General features: G+C 45.1%; 2 protein-coding genes across 12 annotated transcripts in view; both read left to right on the top strand.

Moving 5' to 3' along the window:
• Nucleotides 1–2,410: 2,410 nt before the first annotated feature.
• On the top strand, nucleotides 2,411–7,460 carry C24H20orf202 (chromosome 24 C20orf202 homolog). Its single transcript, XM_038572986.1, has 3 exons — nucleotides 2,411–2,485; nucleotides 2,880–3,023; nucleotides 6,815–7,460. Exons 1-3 carry the CDS (start codon nucleotides 2,411–2,413, stop codon nucleotides 7,046–7,048), a joined length of 453 nt encoding a protein of 150 aa, XP_038428914.1. The 3' UTR covers nucleotides 7,049–7,460.
• Nucleotides 7,461–19,146: 11,686 nt separating this feature from the next.
• Nucleotides 19,147–24,057, top strand: part of RAD21L1 (RAD21 cohesin complex component like 1) — a 29,884-nt gene continuing 24,973 nt past the window's right edge. For 3 of the 11 annotated variants that reach the window (XM_038571860.1, XM_038571853.1, XM_038571850.1), the window contains exons 1-4: nucleotides 19,147–19,272; nucleotides 19,958–20,053; nucleotides 21,112–21,285; nucleotides 22,443–22,572. In XM_038571860.1, coding sequence (XP_038427788.1) covers nucleotides 21,142–21,285; nucleotides 22,443–22,572 — 274 coding nt within the window. In that variant the 5' untranslated portion in view covers nucleotides 19,147–19,272; nucleotides 19,958–20,053; nucleotides 21,112–21,141. Of the gene's footprint in view, nucleotides 19,273–19,733; nucleotides 19,866–19,957; nucleotides 20,113–21,111; nucleotides 21,286–22,442; nucleotides 22,573–24,057 lie in introns of those variants that run through there. The other 8 variants (XM_038571855.1, XM_038571854.1, XM_038571852.1 and 5 more) reach the window with 7 other exon arrangements.

Here is a 24,057-nt window from a genome sequence, read left to right as displayed (position 1 = left end):
TCCCCACTCCAGAACTAACTTCCTTTCTGGTCTAGAATTGGCGCTCCCACTTCTCCACTCCTCCCTGACTCCACACGAATGACAGGATCTCTTTGTAGGTGGAATGTGCTTCCCTGCCTCATAACTTTGGGCTGGGCCATGTGATTCCTTTTGTCCGGTGGTACATGGCAAAGCAACAGTGTGGAACTCTCGAGTCTAGGCCTTAAGGGGCATTATGTGGTTCCACTTGCTTTCTTATCCTTTGCCGCTGTCAAGAGAAAAACAAGCTTCCATAGCTCAGTGATGCAGGGAGGACCAGAGGCCCACGGAGCAGGCTCAGACCTGCAGACCTACAGACTATCCCAGTCAACCTACAAACTCAGGAGTAAAAAGAAGTGATTACTGTTTGAAGGTATGGAGTTTGGGAGAGCTTTGTTGCACAGTGTTCTATGACATTCCAACCTCTCCATCTGTGGCAAATTCACCTTCTCTGAGAGAAGATCTGATTAGGTCATTTAGTCACCTCCCAGGACACAGCTCCTTTCACACACTTTCATACCCACAAACCATTCTGTCCTGTCCCATCCATAGATGGCTTCCTCGGGCCAGGGCACTCACCTCTGACCCAGACCATTGCCCTGTAATTACAGGGTCATGTGACACACCATCTGTCGACTTGCCTGGAAGAAATCCATTTCTGGACCCTGTGGTTAGAAGGCATGTGAATGTGGCAGATGAGAGTTCTCAGACCCTCTCTGGTTCTAAAGAGTGACCCCAGAACCAGGAGAAGTTGCACATAAAATTTTCTCTGCCTATGGCAGTAAGTCTCAGGCTGCGTCATTTCTTTTTTTTTTTTTTTTAATATTTATTTATTTATTTATTCATGATAGACATAGAGAGAGAGGCAGAGATGCAGGAGGAGGGAGAAGCAGGCTACATGCTGGGAGCCTGACGCGGGACTCGATCCTGGACTCCAGGATTGCGCCCTGGGCCAAAGGCAAGCACTAAACTGCTGAGCCACCCAGGGATCCCTGGCTGTGTCATTTCTTACAACTCAGTTTGGCAACTATTGTGAGTCTCATTATACCTAAGTCAGAAAGGATGAGGCCCAAGTTCACATAGAAAGTTTGGTAGAGCCAGAGTTGGATCCCAGGTGTCCTGGCTTCCTGCAGGACCACTTTTCCCACCTGGTCCATCACAGCCTTGCCAGGAGCCCCAGGTCCCACTTCCAAACCAGGGGAGCCCCTACCCCTCCCTGATCATTCATGCTGCACATCCTCACTCCATTGAGTGCCCCTGGAGAGAATTCTGTGCAGCACTTTCCTCCCACTGAATACCAGTTTACCACCCTAGCTCCTGTACCTACCACCAGAAGTAGTCGGGGACTACTCTAAAGGTACACTCTTTTTTTTCTGTATTTTAGAAACATTTGCTTTCATTTTTACTTCTATAAATTCTATTTAGTTCTTTTTTGAATCCACCTTTTTAAGTTGTCTTTTCTCTTATATTTTTTTATCCCTTCTTGTATGAATTTAATTCTTTCCAAAAATACCTTGTTGTTATCTTCATCTGAAGTTGTTGGGAAAAGAGGCACCTAACCCTGCTGTTGATAGTGTCTGCTGACTCTTGCTTATGGTGGGCAGTTTCCTTGTAATTCTGAATTCTGAATTCATCTGTAGGGGAGCTTTGTCTCTGATCAACTTGTGCAGCCTAGGTTGAGGGCAAGTCCCTCCAAAACGGGTTGAGTTGGTTTTGCTGGTCCCCTCAGCTCTTTATCTGGGATCACCATGTTAATTCTTAGTTTGGGGTTCCTAGTTCATGTGGGTAGAATAAATTATTTTAAATCTTATGTGATAATAGATCCTATTTATTTCCGTCATAATATTAATAATGATTAATGGTGATTAATTACTTATTGTTTGTTTCCGTCCACTCCAATGTCCTCCAGGAAAGCTGGACCCATGTCTCTCTGATTTGGGGCCACATCCCCAGTGCCTAGAGCAGAACCTGGCACATAATAGATACTCAATAAGTGTTTGTTGAAAGAGACAACTAAAAAAAAAAAGAAAAAGAAAAAGAAAGAGACAACTAAAGAATACCCACTTCATAGTGTGTTGTGAAGGATAAACGATGTGTCTGTCGGCCTGTGTTTGCCCAATTAAAAATGAGGTTTTATTGTCTCACATAACAGGCAGATGCTGTCGGTGATTCAGTGACACAGTGGTCTCTAACGTCTCTGCAAGTTTTTTGGCCTTTGTCTCTGGGTTGCAAGATAATTATTGTAGCTCCAGGTATCACGTCCATATTCCAGGCTGAAGGAAGGAGAAGTTGGAGTTTAGGGGGAGCTTCACTGACATTTTTCCTTTTATCAGGAAGGTGACTTTCCTAGAAGTCTAACAGCAAATTTTTGCCTTAATCTCCTTTTCTAGAAATGGGTCGCGAGGACACTCAGAAGCTAAGGGACCTGGAAGGTGAACATTTCCCTTTAACTAGATTCTACAGAGAGGTGAGGAAGGAGGAAGGGGATTAAGGACACAGATGCAGTATGTGCCCCAAATGGAGTCATATGTAGTAAAGCCCTTGGAACAAACTAAGCCTTCAGAAAGGGATGCTTATCCTCCTAATTATTAATTTATAACTAATACTATACTAATAGTATATTGATAATTATTATCATTGAAAGCTTTATAGTCACTGTGATCCTATTGGCATCAGACTTTAGACTCCAGAACCACTGGGCCCTGAAGTGCCCATACCCCAGTGGTTTCCCTCCCTCCCTCCTTATTCTGTTCAGAATACTGAAGCCCTTAAAAAAAAAAAAAAAAAAAAAAAAAAAAAACCTACATTTTTCCAATGTAAGCCACTTCCTGCTCTCATTAACTCTATCCTCAGTGACTTAGCCAGACCCTGCTCCCTGCCTGAAGCAGGTCCCTCGGGCCCATCACCAGGTCAGTGACAACATCTTCTCCAAGGACACTGAGATGAAAACAGAAGCACCAACCACGAGTCTTGGACAGACCCTGGAGTGGCTGAGAAAGGAGCTGGTAAGGCTTTGCATTTCTTTTTACCTGATGGCCTCACTCCATGTCTTCTCAGGTTCCCTGGGCCCCCTCTTAGGAGCCCTTTGGCTGGGACAGAGGCTGCAGCTCCGGTGTAGGCCCAGCAGTCTCCCCCATGATACCAGCCATGCAGCACACCATCACTGTCTCGGGTGCCGGGATAAGTAGGTCATGGCCTATATAGGAGGAGGCTCTGGGTGCTGGCCCGACTGGCCTTAGAATTACACCAAAATCCTGGGAGTATGCCCAGCTCTGCTGCTGCATAGCCTCTGCCAGTAGCTTTCCCTCCATGAGCCTCAGTTTCCTTATCATAAAATGGGGGTGACAACAGTACCAACATGGCGTGGGTTATTGCAATAGTTTGGGAAGGAGACAGGTATAATTGACTTAGTGTCTGCTTGGCCATCAAAACCATGGCCCAGGTAGACATGGATCACACCCACTGTCCTAGCCCAGACTGTCTAGAAAGCAGAAGCCCACACAAGGATTGGGGTACTAACGATTTATTTGGAGATGCAGCCCCGAGCAGAGCGATGAGAGTGAAGGAAACAGGGTGGCAGCAAAGGGTGATGGTATGTGAGGTGATGCACTGTGTCACCAAGCAGGCCATCACTTTGCAAGGAGCCTCCAGAGGCCCAGCACACTCTCAGCAGCTGGTTTTCCTGGCTTTGGGCTTCTCTGCAGGGGTGGCAAGGGATCTGCACCCTGGGGGAGAGGGGAGAAGACGAACTTTGCCTGCCCAGCTCACTCCTGTCTCCTTCCTATAGGCATTTACTCACCTAAATTTATGGATTATGTTGCTTACTTCCCACATGGAAGTAAGCCTTGAGTAAGGCTTGAGTAAGCCTTGATGGCTCCTCAAGAAGCCAGGCCTTCTGCCTCTGTTTGTGCAGTTTTCTCCAAGTCCAAAAACAGAGGTATGCCCCAAAGCACATGGGGACACCAGCCAAGAGATAGAAAGAAGTTTGGATCCCAATAGGCCAGCTTCTCAGTCAGGGGAGAGACACATGGGACCGTCCAAAAATGATTTTCTGGGTTGCCAGGAAACAGATCAGCTGGGGACCCAAACCTGTTCTCATCCTAATGGAAGAGGCTGACCCAGTGGGGCATCTCATGGGACCAGGAGACTCCAGCTGCAGGAGGGGCAGCTTCTCACAGTCTCCAGGGATCCAGAGGCTGAGCAGGGGCCTTCCCCATGCTCCCCTAAACCCCGGGCTCCCACACTGAGTCTGCTTGGTTCCTGAACCCAAAGGGCCAATATCCACCTGATAAGGTACCCCTCTCTCACCACATAAAGAAGGAAAACAAGGCAGGGCTGGAGGAAGCCCACCTGGGTACAGCCTCCCAGGTCCAAGCAGCTCCCTCCACATGATGCCAAGAGGTGGGAGCCTTGAGTCTCCACTTCCTGTTGCCAGACTTGTCAATTTCCCAGGCAAGCCTGTTTTCTCCTCGATCACATGGAATTGACATGACTCCATAAAGGCATCTCAGTGCTTATGCAGCAGGAAGCTGCATTTGACCATCAGGGAAGGATCAGTACTTCATGCAGTGAAGGAACACATTGGTAGCACTGACTACCATGGATGAAAGTCCGGTGCTCTCCCTCCTTTCATGGCCCTCACGTGATGGGTGATCATGGAAGCCCCAAAGGTCTGGTGGGGTCTAACAGAGGAGAGAGACCTACAGCCATCTTGTGATGAGCCAGACCAGTCTGATGACTAAGGGGCATTCATTCAGAGGGAGGAAAGAGCTTTCAGTGCAGAACTTGAGCAAACTGAGTCCAGAGCACGCTGGACTGGATTAACCTGTCCCCCCTCTTGCCCTGTGAGAGGGGACATCTCCCTCCTGTTGAGGCCAGCTTGCTCAGGGGTTCCGGTCCTCAACTCCAAGGGCATGGAGTCTATCACCTTCCTTACCACTGCTTCCATGCTGGGTGCTGCCCTACGTTCTCACGAGCATGTGCCCAGAACTGGTGCTAAAGGTTGAACGATAAAAATGTATGGGAGGAAGACCCTAAAATTGAGAAAACACAGACATAATGGTGTCCCAAGAATTTGGGAAGAGGTGTCCCTGTTCCCACTCACACCACAGCCTGGGAAGCCCCAGGGTTCTCAGGAGGTGGCTCTCCTTCCTTCTATCCACTCTCTTGGAAGTGCAGGAAATGGGTCTTATCTTCACACTTGTAAAGTAGTTTGTCCTGAAAATAAAATACTATTCTAGTGAAGAGGGAGGCCGGGGTGGCTCAGCGGTTGAGCGCCTGCCTTTGGCCCAGGGCGTGATCCCGGGGTCCTGGGATGGAGTCCCACAGCGGGCTCCCTGCATGGATGGAGTCTGCTTCTCCCTCTGCCTGTGTCTCTGCCTGTGTGTGTGTCCGTGTGTGCGTGCGTGTGTCTCATGACTACCTATTCTAGTGAAGAGATAATGTTAATAATTATCTCTTGGAGAGACAGACAGACAGACAGAAGGGACACTGTCTGTGTCCCTGGGGGTGCCTCTGGGGGAGCAGACTGAGTAGCGGCATGGGGTGGAACAGGTGGGAGGGAATTTAACCACATGCCCTTTCTGTAGCTTCTCAATTTTGTATCACGGATAAGAATCACCTAGTCGAAAAAAAAAAAAAAAGAATTACCTAGTCAGAAAGGTAAGGTTTTAACATCTTCTTATGAGAGTTATAGTTATACCAACCAGTGCTGGCAAAAGGAGAAATTTTTAGTGTTTACTGAATGCATTTAAAAAGAACATTAGTAAACTCTTTACGAAAGAAAACTGCTGGATTCTCCTATCTGCTTCTGCAAGTAATCAGATATCGTATCATGTGTCATATAGCTTCTGGAAAACTCCACTGTAGGCTCATAAGAGGATGAAAGGGCAGATAATATCTTAGTGTTGTAATGAAAGTCATTTTGACCTCCCCGAACACCTGAAGGAGTTTTTGGGATCCAAGGGTTCCCTGGACCGTATGTTGAGAATCACTGTTCCCAAGGACTCCTGCCTGTCTGCAAGGTATACTCCACTTTGTTTTATTATGAAGTCACGTGCACCTTAATACCTATAAAGTGATTTGTTTGTTGCAGTGAGAATTAAAGCATACAGTGGAGGTATAAATAAGAATAACATTTGAGGGGGATCCCTGGGCGACTCAGTGGTTTAGTGCTGCCTTCCGCCCAGGGCATGATCCTGGAGTCTCGGGATGGAGTCCCGCATCCGGCTCCCTGCATGGGGCCTGCTTCTCCCTCTGCCTGTGTCTCTGCCTCTGTGTGTGCGTGTGTGTGTGTCTCATGAATAAATAAATAAAATCTTTAAAAAAAAAAGAATAACATTTGATAATGATGATGAAGATGATCATATAACTTGGTGATCCAGCATTTTAAAGACTTTATTTATTTATTTATTTATTTATTTATGAGATAGAGAGTTTGAGGTGTGGGGGTAGGAGAGGGAGAGACAGAATCTCAAGCAGACTCCCTGCTGAGTGCAGAGCAGCATGCAGGGCTCAACCCTGAGATCATGACCCGAGCCCAAATCAAGAGTCCAAGGCCCAAACCACTGACCACCCTGGCGCCCTGTGCATCTCAGATTTTAGAGCATGGGCTAACTCATTCAGTCCTCCTAAGAGCCTTGAAAGGTACAATTTGCTTTCCACTTTGCAGATGAAGAAACTGAGGGTTGGGTGGACTCGGCTTCTGCAAGGCTGCAGGTTTGTCTCCAATGAGACAGTGATGAGAACAACCTTCCTGGAGAACGCCCAGTCCCCTCACACTGATTCTGTCTCCTAGGCTGAGATGCAAGTGCAAGACCAGAGACTCCTGCTCACACTGAGGCATCTTCACAGCGTCCTGGAGGAGCTGCGTACTGAGAGCGCCCACTGGGAGGATGCCAGGTCCAGCGGAGGGACGTCCCCTATCAGAGCTCGGGCAGGCTCTGAAACCAGGGGCCGCCCTCCCGTCTCTTCCAAAGGGCTCGCCCGGCTCATACGAGGGGAAGACAGCAGACGAAGCTCCCTCCCTTAGCTGGCCAGGCCTGACCCCCCGGGGCTTGAACCTCCCACCACTTGTCCAAACTTTGATTGTGATATTGCTGGGACAGAGCCCTGGGAGTCAGGGAGCTGGGGCTCTGGGTTCTTGTCTGCATTCATCTGCCGTGTGTCCCTAAACCCATCACTCAACTTCTCTGCGTCACTGGTTCCTTTTCTGCTGCCCCGCCGGGGTTTTGGTGGGACACAAATAAGTTATCAGATGTGGACATGCTTTGAAAACACAAACATGTTACATGGCCTCTGGCAAAGCTCCGAGACATCAATCCTGCCCTCGCGCATTCCCCCCCAGGTGATTGTTAAACAAGAGCTCAATGTGTGTAGTAGATGTTTCCTGTTGCCATGGTGAACAACAGACCCCCCACCCCCACCCCCACCCCCTTCACAGTGACTCCACAATTGTTTACTGTCTTCCCAGTAGGTCTGCACTTCCCTCTCTGAAAGCCACAGGCTCCCACCACTCTGGCCAGAGGGATGGGTATGAGACCAGGCCTGGCCAATAAAAACTCACGGTCACCCTCATAACATGATTGGCCCAAAGGGAGGGCATATGACTCAACAGAGCCAATCACAGTCCTTCTCTGGGATCACTCTCTGGATGGTGTTGCCACTGCATTCGCCAGGCAGGGCCTGCCAATGGCCACATTCCCCCGCCAGGTGAAGCGGGCATGAGTGCATTAAGGAAAGAAAGAGAGGAAGAGGGAGGGCCACGGAGAGCTGGGCAGAGAGGAAGGGCGCTGGCTGCTTTTAGTCCCTGGTTTCAGGCCCTAGTTCTGTGAGTTACTCCTGCGTTCTTTCCAGTGACGGAAACCAGTAAATGCCACCACCACCACCATCCTCCAGCACACACACCAGTTTGGTTTTGGTTAAGCTGACTTGAGTAGAGTTTCCCTCAGGTGCAAACAAAACGATCCTGAAGAACCCAATCCAGATGTTCAAAGAAGCAAAAAGCAATGCTGAAGAAAAGGGCATTTTGCTCACTCGGGGTTGGCAACAACAGCCTTTCAACCGCAGACTGGGGACTGTGATGTAGCAGAACACTCCGTCATATGGGGTGCTGGGGTCATGACTTCGACAACTTGTATCTGCCCATAGGAGAGACTTTAGCTAGGAGAAAATTTTAAAGGCTTCGTGTTAAGATGATCCAGTTATTGGTAGGACTTTTTATTATTGAAAATCCACTTGCATGCTGTTAGGATACTGTTTTTATGGTTTTGAAAAAGTAAACCCCTGTATACAGAAGCAAAGTGTGTGTGTGGATGTTATCTGTACAATGTTTCTAGTCAGACTAACCTGGGATTTTAATACAGTCTTTGATAAAATAAAAAAATACTTGTCTACCAACAGCTGAATGGGTAAACAAACATTTTGTGGCATGTTCATAAAATGGAGTATTAGTCCACCTTAAAAAGGAAGGAAATTCTGACACAAGCTACAACACAGGTGAACCGTGAAGACATGATGCTAAGTGACATGAGCTAGTCACAGAAGGACACTGTATGATTCCACTTATATATGAGGTCAAATCTATAGGGGACAGAGTGGAATGGTGACTGCCAGGAACTTAAGGAGGGGACAGTGGGGAGTTAGTGTCTAAAGGGTACAGAGTTTCAGTTTTGCAAGATAAAAAAGTTCTATGGATAAATGGTGGTGGTGGTATGACTGTGTGAATATACTTGATACCACTGAACTGCATGCTTAAAGGTGGTTAAAATGGGAGTGCCTGGGTGGCTCAGTCAGTTAAGTGTTTGCCTTCAGCTCAGGTCATGATCCCAACATCCTGGGATTGAGCCCCGAGACACAACAGGCTCCCTGTTTAGTAGGGAGTCTCCCTCTCCCCCCTGCCCCTACCTCCCACACATTCACTCTCTCTCTCAAATGAATAAAATCTTTTAAAAAATGGTTAAAATGGTAATATTTGTGTGATATTTTACCACAACTAAAAATAAATACTTAAAAAAGAAACCTGGGACACCTGGGTGGCTCAGAGGTTGGGTGGCTCAGTGGTTGAGTGTCTGCTTTTGGCTCAGGTTGTGATCCCAGGGTCCTGGGATCAAGTCCTGCATTGGGCTCCCCACAGGGAACCTGCTTCTCTCTCTGCCTATGTCTCTGCCTCTCTCTGTGTGTCTCTCATGAACAAATTTTAAAAATCGAAATAAATAAACAAACAAACAAACCTGTTCTGTGATGCTGGGGCTGGTAACACATTTTTGCATTACCAGCTGCTCCGGGTTAGACTTTGTGAGGCTTTGCCAACAAGCAGGGTGAGGCTGGAGGCACACTGCAGGGCTAGAGCAGAGAGAAAGAACTTGCTTCTTCATCTCTGTTTTCTGTGGCTGCCCATGGGCCCCAGTTCCTGGGAGTTCCAGCCAGCAGGGCTTCATCTCACAGCAGTACTTCCCTTCTCAAGGTGCTAGGTCCCAGCCTCGAGAGGCCTTTCCCCCAAAGCCAGAGGCACCAGCTTCAGGTGTGTAGCCAGAGTCTCCTCCCCTAAAGCCCAGTTCCTGCCCCATCTGGACCTTCTTGGGTGGCTGAGACATGAGCTCCAGCTGAGCAGAGCTCCCTTCTCAAGTATCTGAGTTTACTCCCCAGAGCTCCTCCTCTGTTTCTAAAGTTTAATAATTTCAGTCGCTTCTCTTTTTATCCTCAGCCCTGGGGCTGGTAAATGCTTACTGCAAGTGCTACCTTCATTCTATCTTAGTAATAACTAAGATAACCCTAATAACCCTTCAGTCACCAAGTTAACAACTTTATACCTTGTTAGCAATTTTTTTTTTTTTTTTTTTTTAGAAAGAGAGACAGAGCAAGTACACATATGAGAGGGAGCTGGGGGAGCAGAGAATCAAGAATATCAAGCAGAGATTGAGATTCATGCTCCTGCTGAGCATGGAGCCTCTCACAAGGCTCAATCTCATGACCCTGAGATTATGACCTGGGCTGAAACCAAGAGTCAGACACTTAACCAACTGAGCCATCCAGGCACCCCAGTAATTCTTTGTGTTAAATTCTCTCCCTTAAATAACTGGGGTGCTTCTGTCTCCTGCCTGTCTCTGACACAATTATGGCTATTCCTACCAGTGCTGCTGGACTCACTGGTGTTTATGTCCCCCGGTGCACAAGAATGAGACTTTCTCCAAGGCATGTAACAAAGGGTTGAATTGGAGGTAGACAAATGATCAAGTTTATGAGAAACTTGTTTTTCATGGTGGGCCACTTAGACTCCCACAAGCAGTGTCTCAGAGTCCCTGTTGCTCCACATTTCCACCAACACTTGGTATTATCAATGTTTATTGTTGCCAAGAGAATGGGTGCAAAATGATATTACATTGTGGTCTTAACAGGCATGCTCCCGAATACAAACATGGGTGCTAACCTGACTTCTCATTCCAGGTCCACCATTTACTTATTTAGCTACCTCACCTGGAAAAAAAAAAAAAAAAAAAAGATAGTATCTATGCCCTAGGATGATTGTACAGATTAAATGAGATAATGCATAGAAATCACTTGACCCAGCACCTGGCATTGGAAAGGCTAGTAGATGACAGCTTGTTATTACAGGTCATGTGATTGTGTGCTGATTTGCAGAACTATGATTATTACAGATAGAGAAGTTTGCTAGCAACCATCATTGAGAGATACTTGCCTGGCTGGGCAAAGCAGGACACTGGTCTTCCATGCCCGGTTCCAACCACCAGCATCCACTGTCCCTCCCAGCTTCCCACAGCTGGATCCCCAACCAAAAACCCCTGCCAAGTGCCCCTCAACCAATCTAGGAAGACAGACCTGGAACTCCTGAGCCTGTCTCCTCTGTCGGATTATTTGTTGTTCTCCAAGACCCCACATCTGGAACCAAGGTTCAGTTCCTGATCCTTGGTCAGAACAAACTTAGACTGAGCCTAGAGGCTGGGGTTAGGGGCTTGCAGTGGAAGTGGGATCAGCATGGGCTCCTAGAGGACTGAGCTGAAAATCACGTACATCCAGAACAGACAGTGAGCACCAGAGGGAGCATGTGGTCATGGTCTCAGAAAGGGAAATCCAGTGTTTTCTCTGCTAAAGCAACAAAAACAGGACTATACACTCAAGCTTTACATTCAAGGGTGAGTAGAGGATGGGCCACAGATGTGAAAAAGAAAGATGAGGTTGGAAGCTAAAAAGCTCTAGGAGAAAGTGCATTCCTGGCCTCTTCTAGCTTCCGGTGGCTGCCAGCACTCCCTGACTTGAGGCTACATCACTCCCATCTCTGGTCTGTCTTCACATTGTCCTCTCCTATGTGTGTGAACTCTCCCTCTGCCTTTCTCTGACTCAGGATATATGTGAGTGCCTTTAAGACCCACCAGGATCATCCAGAATAAACTTCTCTCAAGATCCTTAACACAGTCAATGTCTGTGAAGCCATGCCCCCTCTTATTTTTTCCATGTAAACCAACATTCACAAATAGCAGGGATTAGGGTGTGGGCATCACTTTTCAGCTACCACCGTAGGTAATCAACAAAAGAGAACTTCCCTCTCATTTTTTTTTTTTTTTTTTTTTGGAAATCATTCTCTGGACAACATAAGGGCTAAGAAGAATTCTGTATAGCTGGAGAGTGTGTTGGGCCCTGTCCAAAGAAGGATGACACATGTTTATTGAACATCTACTATGCACAGGCACCAAAACATATCACCTGGCTAGGGACCGCATATTAATATTCCCATTTGACAGAGGAGAAAACTGAGGCTCTGGGAGATAATGGAAAATATATATTGATCTATGCCCCTGGTTCCTGGTACAGAGCTTCTCAGTCCCTTGTAATCTCTTAAGCAATAAGAGCACTAGGAGCATCTCTTATTCTATATTTGCCTGACCCCGTCCGTGATGCAGAGTACCAATAAACCCTTGTAAATTCCTAAGTTATAAGAGCACTAGAGGCATCTTTTATTCTAATGAGGGGACTCAGGTAGGCTCCTGGGTAGCTGGCTCTTGGATGGGGGCTGGTCACCAGAAACTAAGCCATGATTAAAGGTTAGAATTTTCAGTCTCTCCCTCCCATCCTCCAGAGAGGAGAGAGGGGCTGGAAATGGAGCTTATAATTGATGGTACCTACATAAGGAAGCCTCCATGAAATCCTAATATCAGGGGGTTGGGGGAAATTCGAGATTGGTGAATACAGTCACGTACCAGAGGGTGCCATACCCCAACTCCACAAGCACAGAAGCTCCTGTGCTTGGGACCCTCAAAGACCTCATCCTATGTATTTCTTCCTCTGGCTATTCATCTGCATCTTTTAATAAGCTGGTAAAGGTAAGTTTTTCCTGAGTTCTGTGAGCCATTCTAGCAAATTAACTGAGCCAGGGACGGGGTCATGGGAAGACCCAATTTGTAGCCAAGACAGGTGGAAGTTGTGGGTAACCTAGCAACCTACTACTTGCTACTGGCATCTGAAGTGGGGGAGGGAGGAGCAGTCTCGTAGGATTAAGCCCTTCACCTGTACACACAGATCTCCAGGTAGATAGTATCAAAATTGAGCTAAACTGTAAGGGACACCCAGCTGGTATCATGGACAATTGCTTGGAGTGGGAGGGAAAAATGCACATTTGGTGACAGACGAGGTGTGGAGAACTGGGTTTTTCCCTACTCAGGAGGAAGAGACCAGGTTTTCTATCCAGGCCCAAAAAGCACTAGCCAAGGAAGCTAAAAGCAGGATAGTTGAGAGCCAATTAAATGGGCCATTCAAAGTTTGATATTTGACCAACGTTTTTGTGGTCCTTCCCAAGAGCTGTCAGCCTGGGGTAACTACTCTGTCCATGGGCGCCACCTGGTGTCCACGCAGAGTAATTCCTCTGGAACCTGCCTGCTCTGAGTTCTACAGGACTGGCTCCTTCACCATCCTTTCCTGCGGTGGGACATCTTCCTGGGAAGGCTATGAAGGATGAGGCTTTCTGGTCCTCGAACTCTGGGTGTGAATTTCAGCTCTGCCACTGACTTAGTGACCTAGGGCGAATCACTTCTCTGATCCTCCATTTAACCTTAGCTCTCAAATGAAAATGACACCTCCCCAAGCCATGGAGAGGATCTTGAGAAAGTGCTTTGTAAACTGGGAATAATCGGAGACAATGGCGAGAAGCATTATCTGCAATCGAATAGGCCTGGATTCATTTTTTAAAATATGAATTGTGCACATGCTATAAACCCGGCAATTTTCTGGACATGGGAATGTAGCAAGGAATCAAACATATAAAATGTATGTTTTCATGTATTTAACATTCTAGCATTCCAGTTTCCGAGTCATTCATTGATCCACAAATATTTTTCTCTGATATTACTATGTGCCAGCCGCTTTCCTAAGCAGCAGGCATAGAGGGAGTCCAATATGGCTAGAAGACAGGAAGCCAGGGGAAGGGGGTTGAGCAGGAGACAGGACCAAGTTTCATGGGGCCTGAAGCTTTTAAAATCTAGGGTATTCTTGGGACACCTGGATGGCTCAGCGATTGAGCTCTGCTTTTGGCTTAGGGCATGACCCTGGGGTTCAGGGATCATGAGTCCCACATCGGGCTCCCTGGGGGGAGCCTGCTTCTCCCTCTACCTATGTCTCTTCCTCTCTCTCTCTCTCTGTGTGTCTCTCATGAATAAATAAATAAAATATTAAAAAAAATCTAGAGTCTTCTTTTATTAAAGAAACAGAACGCAGGTCATAAATACAGAACTAGGTTAGAAAGGGAATTTTTAAAAGAAGGACAGAAGAAATAACAAATCACAGAGTTCATAAAGCTGACAACTATCACAAACATCATACATTCTAGAGACATTGAATAATATTTTTATTAATGATACAGTTCTACAATAATTTTTCTCTACATTTTTTTGCTGTGTATTCTTTGATCATCCAGTCATAAAACAATGATTTTTTTGTTTTTCTAGAAAGATAAGGAAGGTAATTTGGTCTTTACAAGATTAACTTCTTTGTGGATAGTTTAAACAATTTTTTTAGGTTGTAAAGGTTTTGCCATGTAAAATTTTCATATTATTGTCAAATTTGGGAAAGCTTCTAAATTTCTTTTATGTATGATCTGTCTTATGTACAATAGTGACTAATTTTAAGTGCTTTTTTTAAAAAAAGATTTTATTTATTCATGAGAGACACACACAGAGAGAGAGAGAGAGAGAGAGAGAAGGAGAGAGGCAGAGACATAGGTAGAGGGAGAAGCAGGCTCCATGCAGGGAGCCTAATGTGAGACTTGATCCGGGATCCCAGGATCATGCCCTGAGCGAAAGGCAGATGCTCAACCACTGAGCCATCCAAGATTCCCTAATTTTAAGTACTCTTGAGTTGACCAGAGTACCAACCTTAACCAGTTTACCAATGTTGCCCCCGAAAGATGAAATCTTTAACATGTCAGTATTTCATGTCAAAGAAGTGAGAAATCTTAATCTTTTCCCAATAAATTTTATAATTCACTTCTTTAAATTAATGAGATTATTAAACAATCCAAGTCTATTCATTTCTTTGATTTGAAATGTACCTATTTCTCTTAATGAATTACTACTTTTGTTAGATCTGCAGGCCATTTTATCAGTAAGTATCAGACGTCCCTAGGGCAGAAATGCTAAGAAAGACATGACACAATACAAATGAGGTCATGAAACATGGGACTTCCCGCATGGAGGTACTAGCTGTTTGTAATCCTGCCACGTTTGCCACATGGCCTATGAACACAGGACTCTGATGTTTCTGTTAGAAAGAAGAAGAAATTCCTGTTAGAAAGAAGAAAAAATATGCAGTGCATTTCTAATTGCATGTGCTGCACTGCCTGGTATATTTCTTTTTTTTTTATTTTTATTTATTTATGATAGTCACAGAGAGAGAGAGAGAGAGAGAGAGGGAGGCAGAGACATAGGCAGAGGGAGAAGCAGGCTCCATGCACCGGGAGCCTGACGTGGGATTCGATCCCGGGTCTCCAGGATCGCGCCCTAGGCCAAAGGCAGGCGCTAAACCGCTGCGCCACCCAGGGATCCCTGCCCGGTATATTTCTGATGGCCAAGAACGTCTGCTTTAACTAGGCTTTGGTGAGAACCAAATCCTCTGCTTATAGTTTAATATGTCTGATGATTGAGAGCATTATTTGTAGACTAGCTTCTGGCTCTATAGGTTTCAAGTCTATATGTTGTGTACTGACTATGTACTATGTACTGACTCTCGATGCTGGGCCCTAAATATGATATATGGTCTTGCACCATCATGTCACAATGCAGGATGAGTCAGCAGGGGCCAGTGAGTGTATTCCTGGAAGAATCCCTGCACTGAGATGGGCAGCAGTGACCTTACTATAGATGAAAGCTACTGTGAACCACATAAATGGACCCTTTTTGTCTCAGTCTTTTTGGGCTGCTATAACAAACTACCATAGACTGGGTGGCTTAATCAACAGAATAAACATTTGTTTCTGACCATTCTGGAGGCTGGGCAGTCCAAGGTTCAGGTGCTAACAGATTCTACATCTGGTGAGACACCCTGATTCCTGGTTTATAGACATCTCTTCTTGCTGTCCTCATTTGGTGGAAGGAGCAAGGGAGCTCTGCAGGGTCTCCTTTATAAGGACGCTAATCTCATTCATGAGGACTCCACCCTCATGGCCTAATCACCTCCCAAAGGCCCCCTCCTAATACCATCACATTGGGGGGTAGGATTTCAACATACAAATTGGGGGGGAGGGGCACAAATATTCGGTCCAAAACATCTCAACCAAAATTAAATGTACACCTAACTCAACTCCGCCTTAGCTGTGTGAAAATTACTAATAGGGAACCTCACTTAAATGGAGTGGGGAGGTTTTGGCAGAGGGAACTTTCATGCCCTACTACTCTTAGTCAGTTACAGACCCAGCAGGAAGAGCCAGAGTTGACCTTTCATGATCTTGACCTTTCATGAACTTGACCTTGGATGTGGATACTACTCTACCATTCCAGCTGGAGGAAGAGATGTTTTCCTTATCCCTCCAGCAACAGCTCAGTCAATAAAAACCCACAATACTTCAAACTCTCATTTACTCCAATGGACTTTTAATTCATAACAGCCTTCCCAATCTATCCCCTTTCCCCTTAAAAAAAAAAAAAAAAAATCATGCCTCTCACCTGTTTCCCCGACATGCCTGCAGGTCTGCAGCGGTTTATTTATTCTAGATTGCAATTCTCTTTTATTCCTAAATAAAACCCATCTTTGGTGAGGTAAAACTGGCAGTTTTTATTTTTAAGGCTAAAAGCTACATCCTTCAAGACTCCCTGCCACCATGGTGTGATGGATGGAGAACTAGGATGGAAGGAGACATCAATCTTAAAGGATTATAGTTAAATATCTTACTTCTGCAATGTTTACAAAGACGTGTGCCCAGATGAACACATTGCTATGTTTTGTCCAGGGCCTTGGAGGGCTCTGAACCTGAAGATTCACTGTGGTCAAGATAAATCCACCCACCTGAAATGAAGCTAGAATAATAAGTAAGGGAGAGACTATGCAGGACCCTGCACTTATTAGGAGGGAGTTTGGATTTTATTCTAAGAGAAACAGGAAAATGTAAAGGGTTTTAAGGGAGGAAGACAGAGGGTAAAGTGATTTGATTTATACTTTCTTTTTTTCTTTTTAAAGGTTTTATTTATTTATTCACGAGAGACACACAGAAAGAGGCAGAGATATAGGTGGCGGGATAAGTAGGCTCCCCATGGGGAGCCTGATGTGGGACTCGATCCCAGGACCCCAGGATCATGATTTGAGCCACCCAGGTGCCCCGATTTATATTTTTCAAAGACTACTCTGGCTTTGGTGTGGACAGTGGGCTTAAGGGGCAAGTGATAGGAAGGAAACTGCTGAGGAGGCTGGTGGGCCTTCTCCAGGAGACAGGTGGCTTAGATGAGGGTGGGCTGGGTAGAGGTGGTGAGAAGTGATATGAGAAGTGATAGCATAAGGTGAGTGGTGGGTGTGCTGAGGGACTGATATTAAGTGCACGTGCGGTGGGCATCAAGAGTGTCTCCCAGGCAGCCTGGGTGGCTCAGCAGTTTAGCTCCTGCCTTCAGCCCAGGGCGTGATCCTGGGGAGCCGGAATGGAGTCCCATGTCGGGCTCCCTGTGTGGAGCCTGCTTTTCCCTCTGCCTGTCTCTGCCTCTCTCTCTCCTCTCTCTCTCTCTCTGTGTCTCTCATGAATAAATAAAATCTAAAAAAAAAAAAAAGTGTCTCCCAGATATCTCCTTAAGTGGTTGCTGTGACCCCATCCCAAGCTGGGAAAATGGGACTTAGACCTAAGTTTGAATCCTGTCTCTACCATCATTCCCAGTTATGTGATCTGGGACAGGTCGCTTCTCCTCTCTGGGTCATCTCCTCATCGCAAAATGGGGAAAAGAGTATTTTGTTTGAAGAGTATTAAAAAGAAAACCATTGGGACTCCTGGGTGGCTCAGTGGTTGAGCATCTGCCTTCAGCTCAGGTCGTGATCCTGGGGTCCTGGGCTCCCCCCAGGGAGCCTGCTCTCCCTCTGCCTAGGTCTCTGCCTCCCTCTGTGTGTGTGTGTGTGTGTCTCTCATGTATAAATAAAATGCTTAAAATTAAAAAAGAAATAAAAGACAAAGAAAACCACAGGCCCAAAATAATGCCACTTAGGCCAAGTCCCCAAATCGGGGACTTAATCCATAAGCTAAGTGCAGTTTCAACCTCCCCCAGAAATGTGGTCTTAACTGGTCAGTCAGGAATTTTCAGACAGGCACCAATGAGTCTGCCAAGGAGCCCTCCCCATCCCCCACAAAGGATGAGTTAATTTGCACAGTAAGACCCCTTGCTCTTGCTCCTAAGTGAAAGCAAGATTACCTGAAACAATCCTTCTTTTGCTAACTTTCACGCCACACTGCTATTCCATAAAAACCTACTTTGTGCTTTTCCGTCTACTTGCTAGATGTGGTGCTGCCTGATTCATGAATCATTTAATAAAGCCAATTAGATCTTTAAAATGTACTTATTTAAATATGTGTTATTTAACACGCGTAAATGCGACAACCTATCAGGAGAAGCCTGGGACCTTATCAATAATCTATATATTAGATGTCAGAGTTCTTCCAAGGTTTATTAGCATTTACCATGAATCTCGAGGGAGGAAACCAGCCTTGGATCCTTATTCAGTGGTATGATTTTTCTTAGGCTCTAGCAATTGTTTTTGACTATTGAAAGCTGTGATCTTCCCAGGCAGGAAAGTAACTGCTGTCCCCAAAAGGTAGGTCAATATGATCAATCTTTTTAATAACAGTAATAATAACTAATATTTCTTGAGCATTTATTATTGCCAGGTTCTTTACATGCTTTGTCTCATTTATCTCTTACGATACCTACAGCACAGTTACTTTAAAAAAAATTTTAAAAAGATTCTATTGGGCAGCCCGGGTGGCTCTGCGGTTTAGCCCCACCTCCAGCCCAGGGCCTGATCCTGGAGACCCAGGATCGAGTCCCACGTCAGGCTCCCTGCGTGGAGCCTGCTTCTCCCTCTGCCTGTGTCTCTGCCTCTGTGTGTGTGTGTGTGTTTCATGAATAAATAAATAGAATAAAGATTTATTTATTCATGAGAGACACAGAGAGAGAGGCAGAGACACAGGCAGAGGGAGAAGCAGGCTCCCTGAGAGGGACCCTGATGTGGGACTCGATCCCAGGACTCCAGATTGCGACCTGAGCCATCCAGGCGCCCGGCACAGGTACTTTTATTAGCATCATTTCCATTCCACAGATGAGAAAACCTGGGGTTCAGGCGATCAAGTAACTTCTCTAGGGAACCCCCCAGGTACTAAGTGGAAGAGAAGAGAGGCCGTCCTAGGATGTTCAGAGACCAGGCAGAGGGGTCAGACCACCCTTCACAGTTGCTCTGTGGGGCCCGGCCCCGCCCCTGTCCTCCTCCCTGTAGGGTCCATGCCCCGCCCCCTCCGCTCCCCGCCACGCACTGCTTGAGTCCCAGGTTAGAGCTCGGACAGCGCAAGCACCCAGCCGGGTCCTGGCGCGCCCCGCCCCTCGCCCTGCTGCCCCGCCCCTCGCCCCTCGCCCCGCCCCATTCCCGGCCGCCCCGCCCCTCGCCCCGCCCCTCGCCCCGCCGCGCCCCCCTGACGCCTGGCAGCCCCGGGAGGACTCGACGCGCGGACCCCGGCACCTGGTCCTCCAAGCCCCTGCTCCCGCACGCCTCTCTTCAGACCCGGCTCCGAAAGTAGGGCGCAGCCTGAGGGGCTGGGCGCAACCCGGGGGCTGAAGGCGGGCTGAGTGCTGGGGCCGCGGCGCCGGCACCCGACTCGCGCCCCGCCAGCTCCTCAGCGGCGCGAGCCCTGCGGACGGCGCCTGAGGGAGGAACGCCGCCTCCCTGAGCCCTCCCGGGCTGGAGGCGCGACCCGGCGCCCCCTCCCCGCGCGGGAGGAACGGGCGCCTGCGGCCGCCGCGCTGCCCTCAGGGTCTCGGGGCCGCCGGCCTTGACGGCTGAGGAGGAGTCGCTGTGGAGGAAGCCCCCGGGCGTCCTTGCCCTCGCGCTCGCGCCTTCGCCTCGCCTCGTGGACGCCCCACCCCGCCCCCAGCGCCTCCCCTTCCTCGCCGCTCACCGGCTTCTCCTCCCCTGAAGCAGCGCCCGGGCTCTCCCCACGCCCCTGCCCCAGAGCCGCCCGCCCCTCGGCTTTGCGCCCCTCCTCCCCTCCTCCCCTCCTCCCCCTCCCTCTCCCTGGCTCCCGGTTCCTGTTTCTCCTCAGCCTCTCGGCTTGGCGCGAAGCCAGGCCAATCTAGAAATAACCCCGCGGGACTTTGGGGTTTTTTTTGGTGAGGGGGGACGGTGGGGGGGGGTGGAGAGTGTGCTCGGGAAAATCCGTGTCTCAGGAAAATTAAATCGCAGGGTTGTTGTTTTTCCTTAGAATACGTCAATAACCATATACCTGGGAGCAATCCTGTAAGATAAATTGGAATTTATCCCAAGACCGAACGTAGAACAGACAAGAAGTGGACCCAAGGCAAGGCACAGGCCATAAACATTAAAATCTCCAGCTCTCTCACTGGGGAATATGGTTCGGTAGATGCCTAAGTTTTAATTTTGGGGCACAGTGATTTGGTTTTGGGGAGGAAATGGGCGTTGATCCAAGTTCACCTCAGTTTGGAATTCTGTGACTGATTTTGTTTTTGTGTTCATTTTGGCTCGGCTTTCTCTCCTGATCAGAACTTTAAGTAGAAAAGCAAAAAAGGCTTTTATAGTGGCAGCTTAAGATTACTTTATGTGCGCAATAACTTGATTCTTCTCTAGAAGCCAAAGTATTATTCCTTTGCTTAAAGTGGAGTCTTACGATATTCTCGAGGATAGTACAATAGGTAGAAGCGTGCATAAATTGTTTTTCTTCTAAGTTAAGGTTTTCTTTCACCATTCTTATTTGAGAACATTTACATTTGATTCCAGTTTCCTTTCTTTGTGTTTTTCCTGCACTTTATTGTTTTCTTCATCTTTCCACTTTATAATCCTTTGGAGTTCATTTTTTTTAACTCCAAAGATTAATCCATTGTTGAATGGATTATGGAACCAGATCATCTTGAAGAAAAGAAAGAAATTCAACACTTAGTTACAAGCCAATAATCCAACATGTCTCAAATTCCTAAGTTTTAGAAAAGAGGGGACATGTGTTCACTTTTCTTAGTTTAGTCCACCTTTTCCTGTTTTGTTTTTTGTTCCCTGTTTCCATCTCCTATTTTTCCCAGGCTTTCTCTTCTATTTATTTGACCGTGTTAGTAAGAGAACTCAAATCCTTTGCTGGGTAAAATAAGTAGAATGTAAGAAGCCATCAGTGATCAGAATACATATAAACTGGTTGTGGTTCACAATCAAACAGAGCTCTCATTAGTTTATGATTTCATATTTTAAATGACGTTTCTTCTTTAAAGAAAATCATTTGAATGATGCCTTGAACTAGAAGATAATCTGAGTGTTATTTTATAGAATTAATGAAAAAAGTGTTTTTACTGTGAAACAGCATGGAAATATTTTTGTAATCAAATTTTAAATATCTTTTAATGTTCCCTCTAGTTTGTTAAACAGCTAAGGAAAACAGGCAACATGTTCTACACACATGTGCTTATGAGTAAGCGAGGGCCATTGGCCAAAATCTGGCTTGCAGCTCACTGGGAGAAGAAACTCACAAAGGCTCATGTATTTGAATGTAATCTAGAGATAACCATTGAAAAAATTATTTCACCTAAGGTATGTTATTGGTTAAAATTACAGTATGTATTTGGCATGACTTATGAAGAAGAAAGGAACTGAATTATGTTAATATCACAAAATACATTTCCAAGGAAGTTTCACTTTCTACAATGGTCTTCTCTCTTTTAATTCCCATAACATTTATTACCTGAGAATAAACATATCAGTTTCTGTTGGTAATTAACTGTTTCATATGTTTATCATGAACAGATTGGACCCTGAAGGAGAAAGGTCATGTTTTATACATGCTTTGTAATCTTTTCTTATTCTCTTAATAAAATACCATGTATGTAGTAGGTACCAAATAAGTACTTAGAAAAATAGTGAGTACATGAATATGGAGAGAAGAAAAAAAAGTCTTGAGTATAAATCAAAATATGTATGTAAACACTTCACAAAGTACTATGTTCCTTATAAAACACTCTAATAAGGTATTAGAACTTGCATTAAAATATTTTAATATTTTTTTTAGGTTAAGTATTTTTATGTTTGAAAGAAGGATAAATTATAATTGAAAACCTTCCATTTGTCAGGCACTGGGCTAGGCTTTATGTTCATTAGATTATTTAATCTTCACAACAACCCTATGAGATGGGCTTCTTTTAACCCCAGTGAAGTGTAATAGATAAGAGCATGAACTTTTGAATTAATCTAATTTAATTCCTACTCCATTAGCAGTTGTGTTATTTTGGGCATGCTACTTACCATTTCTGAGTCTGTTTTTTCCTTCTGTAAATACAAGTTGTCAAAATTAAATAATATATGAAGAGCTATTAGGACAATGGCTGGCATAAAATAAGTATATAATAAGTTGTAGCCATTATTAATAAACTGAAGTTCCAGAAGGTTGAATGGCAGCCTTAGCAACTGAGCCAGGGCTTGCACCTGAGTCGGCCTGACTGCAGAGTTTATAGTCTTCCCATAAAACCAATAATAACGTATTTCACTTAAATGGTACATGAGATTATCTTCATTGAATAAGAATAAAAGTTAATCATTTTACAAGATGAGGTAAAAGTTAAATAATTCACTTTAAATAAGAATAAGCAAAATGTCTGCTTTTTAAAGAGAAGAAATTCTATGATTTTATAATTTTCAAACAGGGTTTATGAGTCTAATTCTTACCATTCTAATACTTTAAAAATTATTGAAAGGTGAAAATTGCACTTCGAACTTCAGGACACCTTCTTTTGGGAGTTGTGCGAATTTATAATAGGAAGGCAAAATATCTTTTGGCAGATTGCAGTGAAGCATTGCTTAAAATGAAGATGACATTTCGCCCAGGTATACTTGCAATGTTGATTGGTCTCACTTATTTTGGTTCCCTTTTGTATTTTTATTTTGAGTGAGCTCTTTTCATTGGTGGCACTCTGTAATTCCAAGATATATAGTAAATATAAACTTCCTTTTTACTGATTCTAAGTTTCTGTAGTTAAGGACAAGTTATATTCTTTCCCTTGAGCTCTTCCTATGTTTGCAGGGAAAGGTTATGTTTTCAGAAACTTGTAATACTCCTGCATATTTACTTAAGAAATATACATAAAGCTACCTTACCAGAGTAAGAAACTCTGATACTCAGGATTTTTTTAAAGATTTTATTTATTTATTGAAGAGAGACATACAGAGAGAGGCAGAGACACAGGCAGAGGGAGAAGTAGCTTCCTCGCAAGGAGCCAGATGCAGGACTCAATACCAGGATCACGCCCTGAGCCAAAGGCAGATGTTCAAATGCTGAGCCACCCCGGCGTCCCCTGATACTCAATTTTAATGGCTTGCTTAGTTTGCTGTATCTGTTTTTGCCTTTATTAGATGAATTAGAAATAGCGTAATTGACAAAACCCAGATATCATAATTGTCATTGTTTTCAGAATTCTCAGGATGCTAAGCAGCATTCTATTATGAAATATCATAGAAAATCTCTAGGCATTCCAAAGTGCTAGAGATTTACATGTGTCAAAAAAAAAAAAAAAAAAAAGATTTACATGTGTCATAAATATAATGCCTTTTAGTTTTAATTTAATTTTAAGACATTCATCATTTCTACCTTGTATTTTGGTTATTTAGGTACAGGCCTTGCCTGTCACACCAGTTTGCAAGCCCCTTGAAGGCAACATCTTTGTTGTATTTATTTCCTGAATCTCTTATACAACTTGTCTCAACGCCTTGAACATACTCTTCCCTCAATATTTGTTGAATCAGGGTTGACAGGGTTTTGTTCTTTATTTAAAATATTTGTAGAATCTCTACATAGGGTTTATACTCAATCAAATATGGTTCATTTGCTCATTATTTTATTTATATAATCCACAGATATTTGTTTATCCCATACTCTGTGCCAAACACTATTTTAGGCTCTGGGATACAAGGACAAACAAGGCAAATAAGGTCTCTGGTGAGGAAATCAGATAATGACCATGTTTTTTTTTTTTTTTAATTATTACAACAATTATAGATTGCAATTTTGCTATGCAGAAATATAAACAGAATGTTTCATCAAAAAATAACAGGAAACTACTTGAGTTAGGCTGATTGGGAAAAGCCTTTCAGAGAGGATATAACTTATTTGTTTATTTTAAAAGATTTTATTTATTTATTGATGACACACACACACACACACACACACACACAGAGGCAGAAACACAGGCAAAGGGAAAAGCAGGCTCCATGCAGGGAGCCCGATGTGGGACTGAATCCCGGGACTCTGGGGATCACACCGAAGGCAGATGCTTAACCATTGAACCACCCAGGCATCCCAAGAGAGGATAGAAT

This window comes from Canis lupus, chromosome 24, assembly GCF_011100685.1.
Source record: "Canis lupus familiaris isolate Mischka breed German Shepherd chromosome 24, alternate assembly UU_Cfam_GSD_1.0, whole genome shotgun sequence".
Classification (NCBI taxonomy): Eukaryota; Metazoa; Chordata; class Mammalia; order Carnivora; family Canidae; genus Canis; species Canis lupus.
This window is presented reverse-complemented; position numbering and strand designations above follow the sequence as displayed.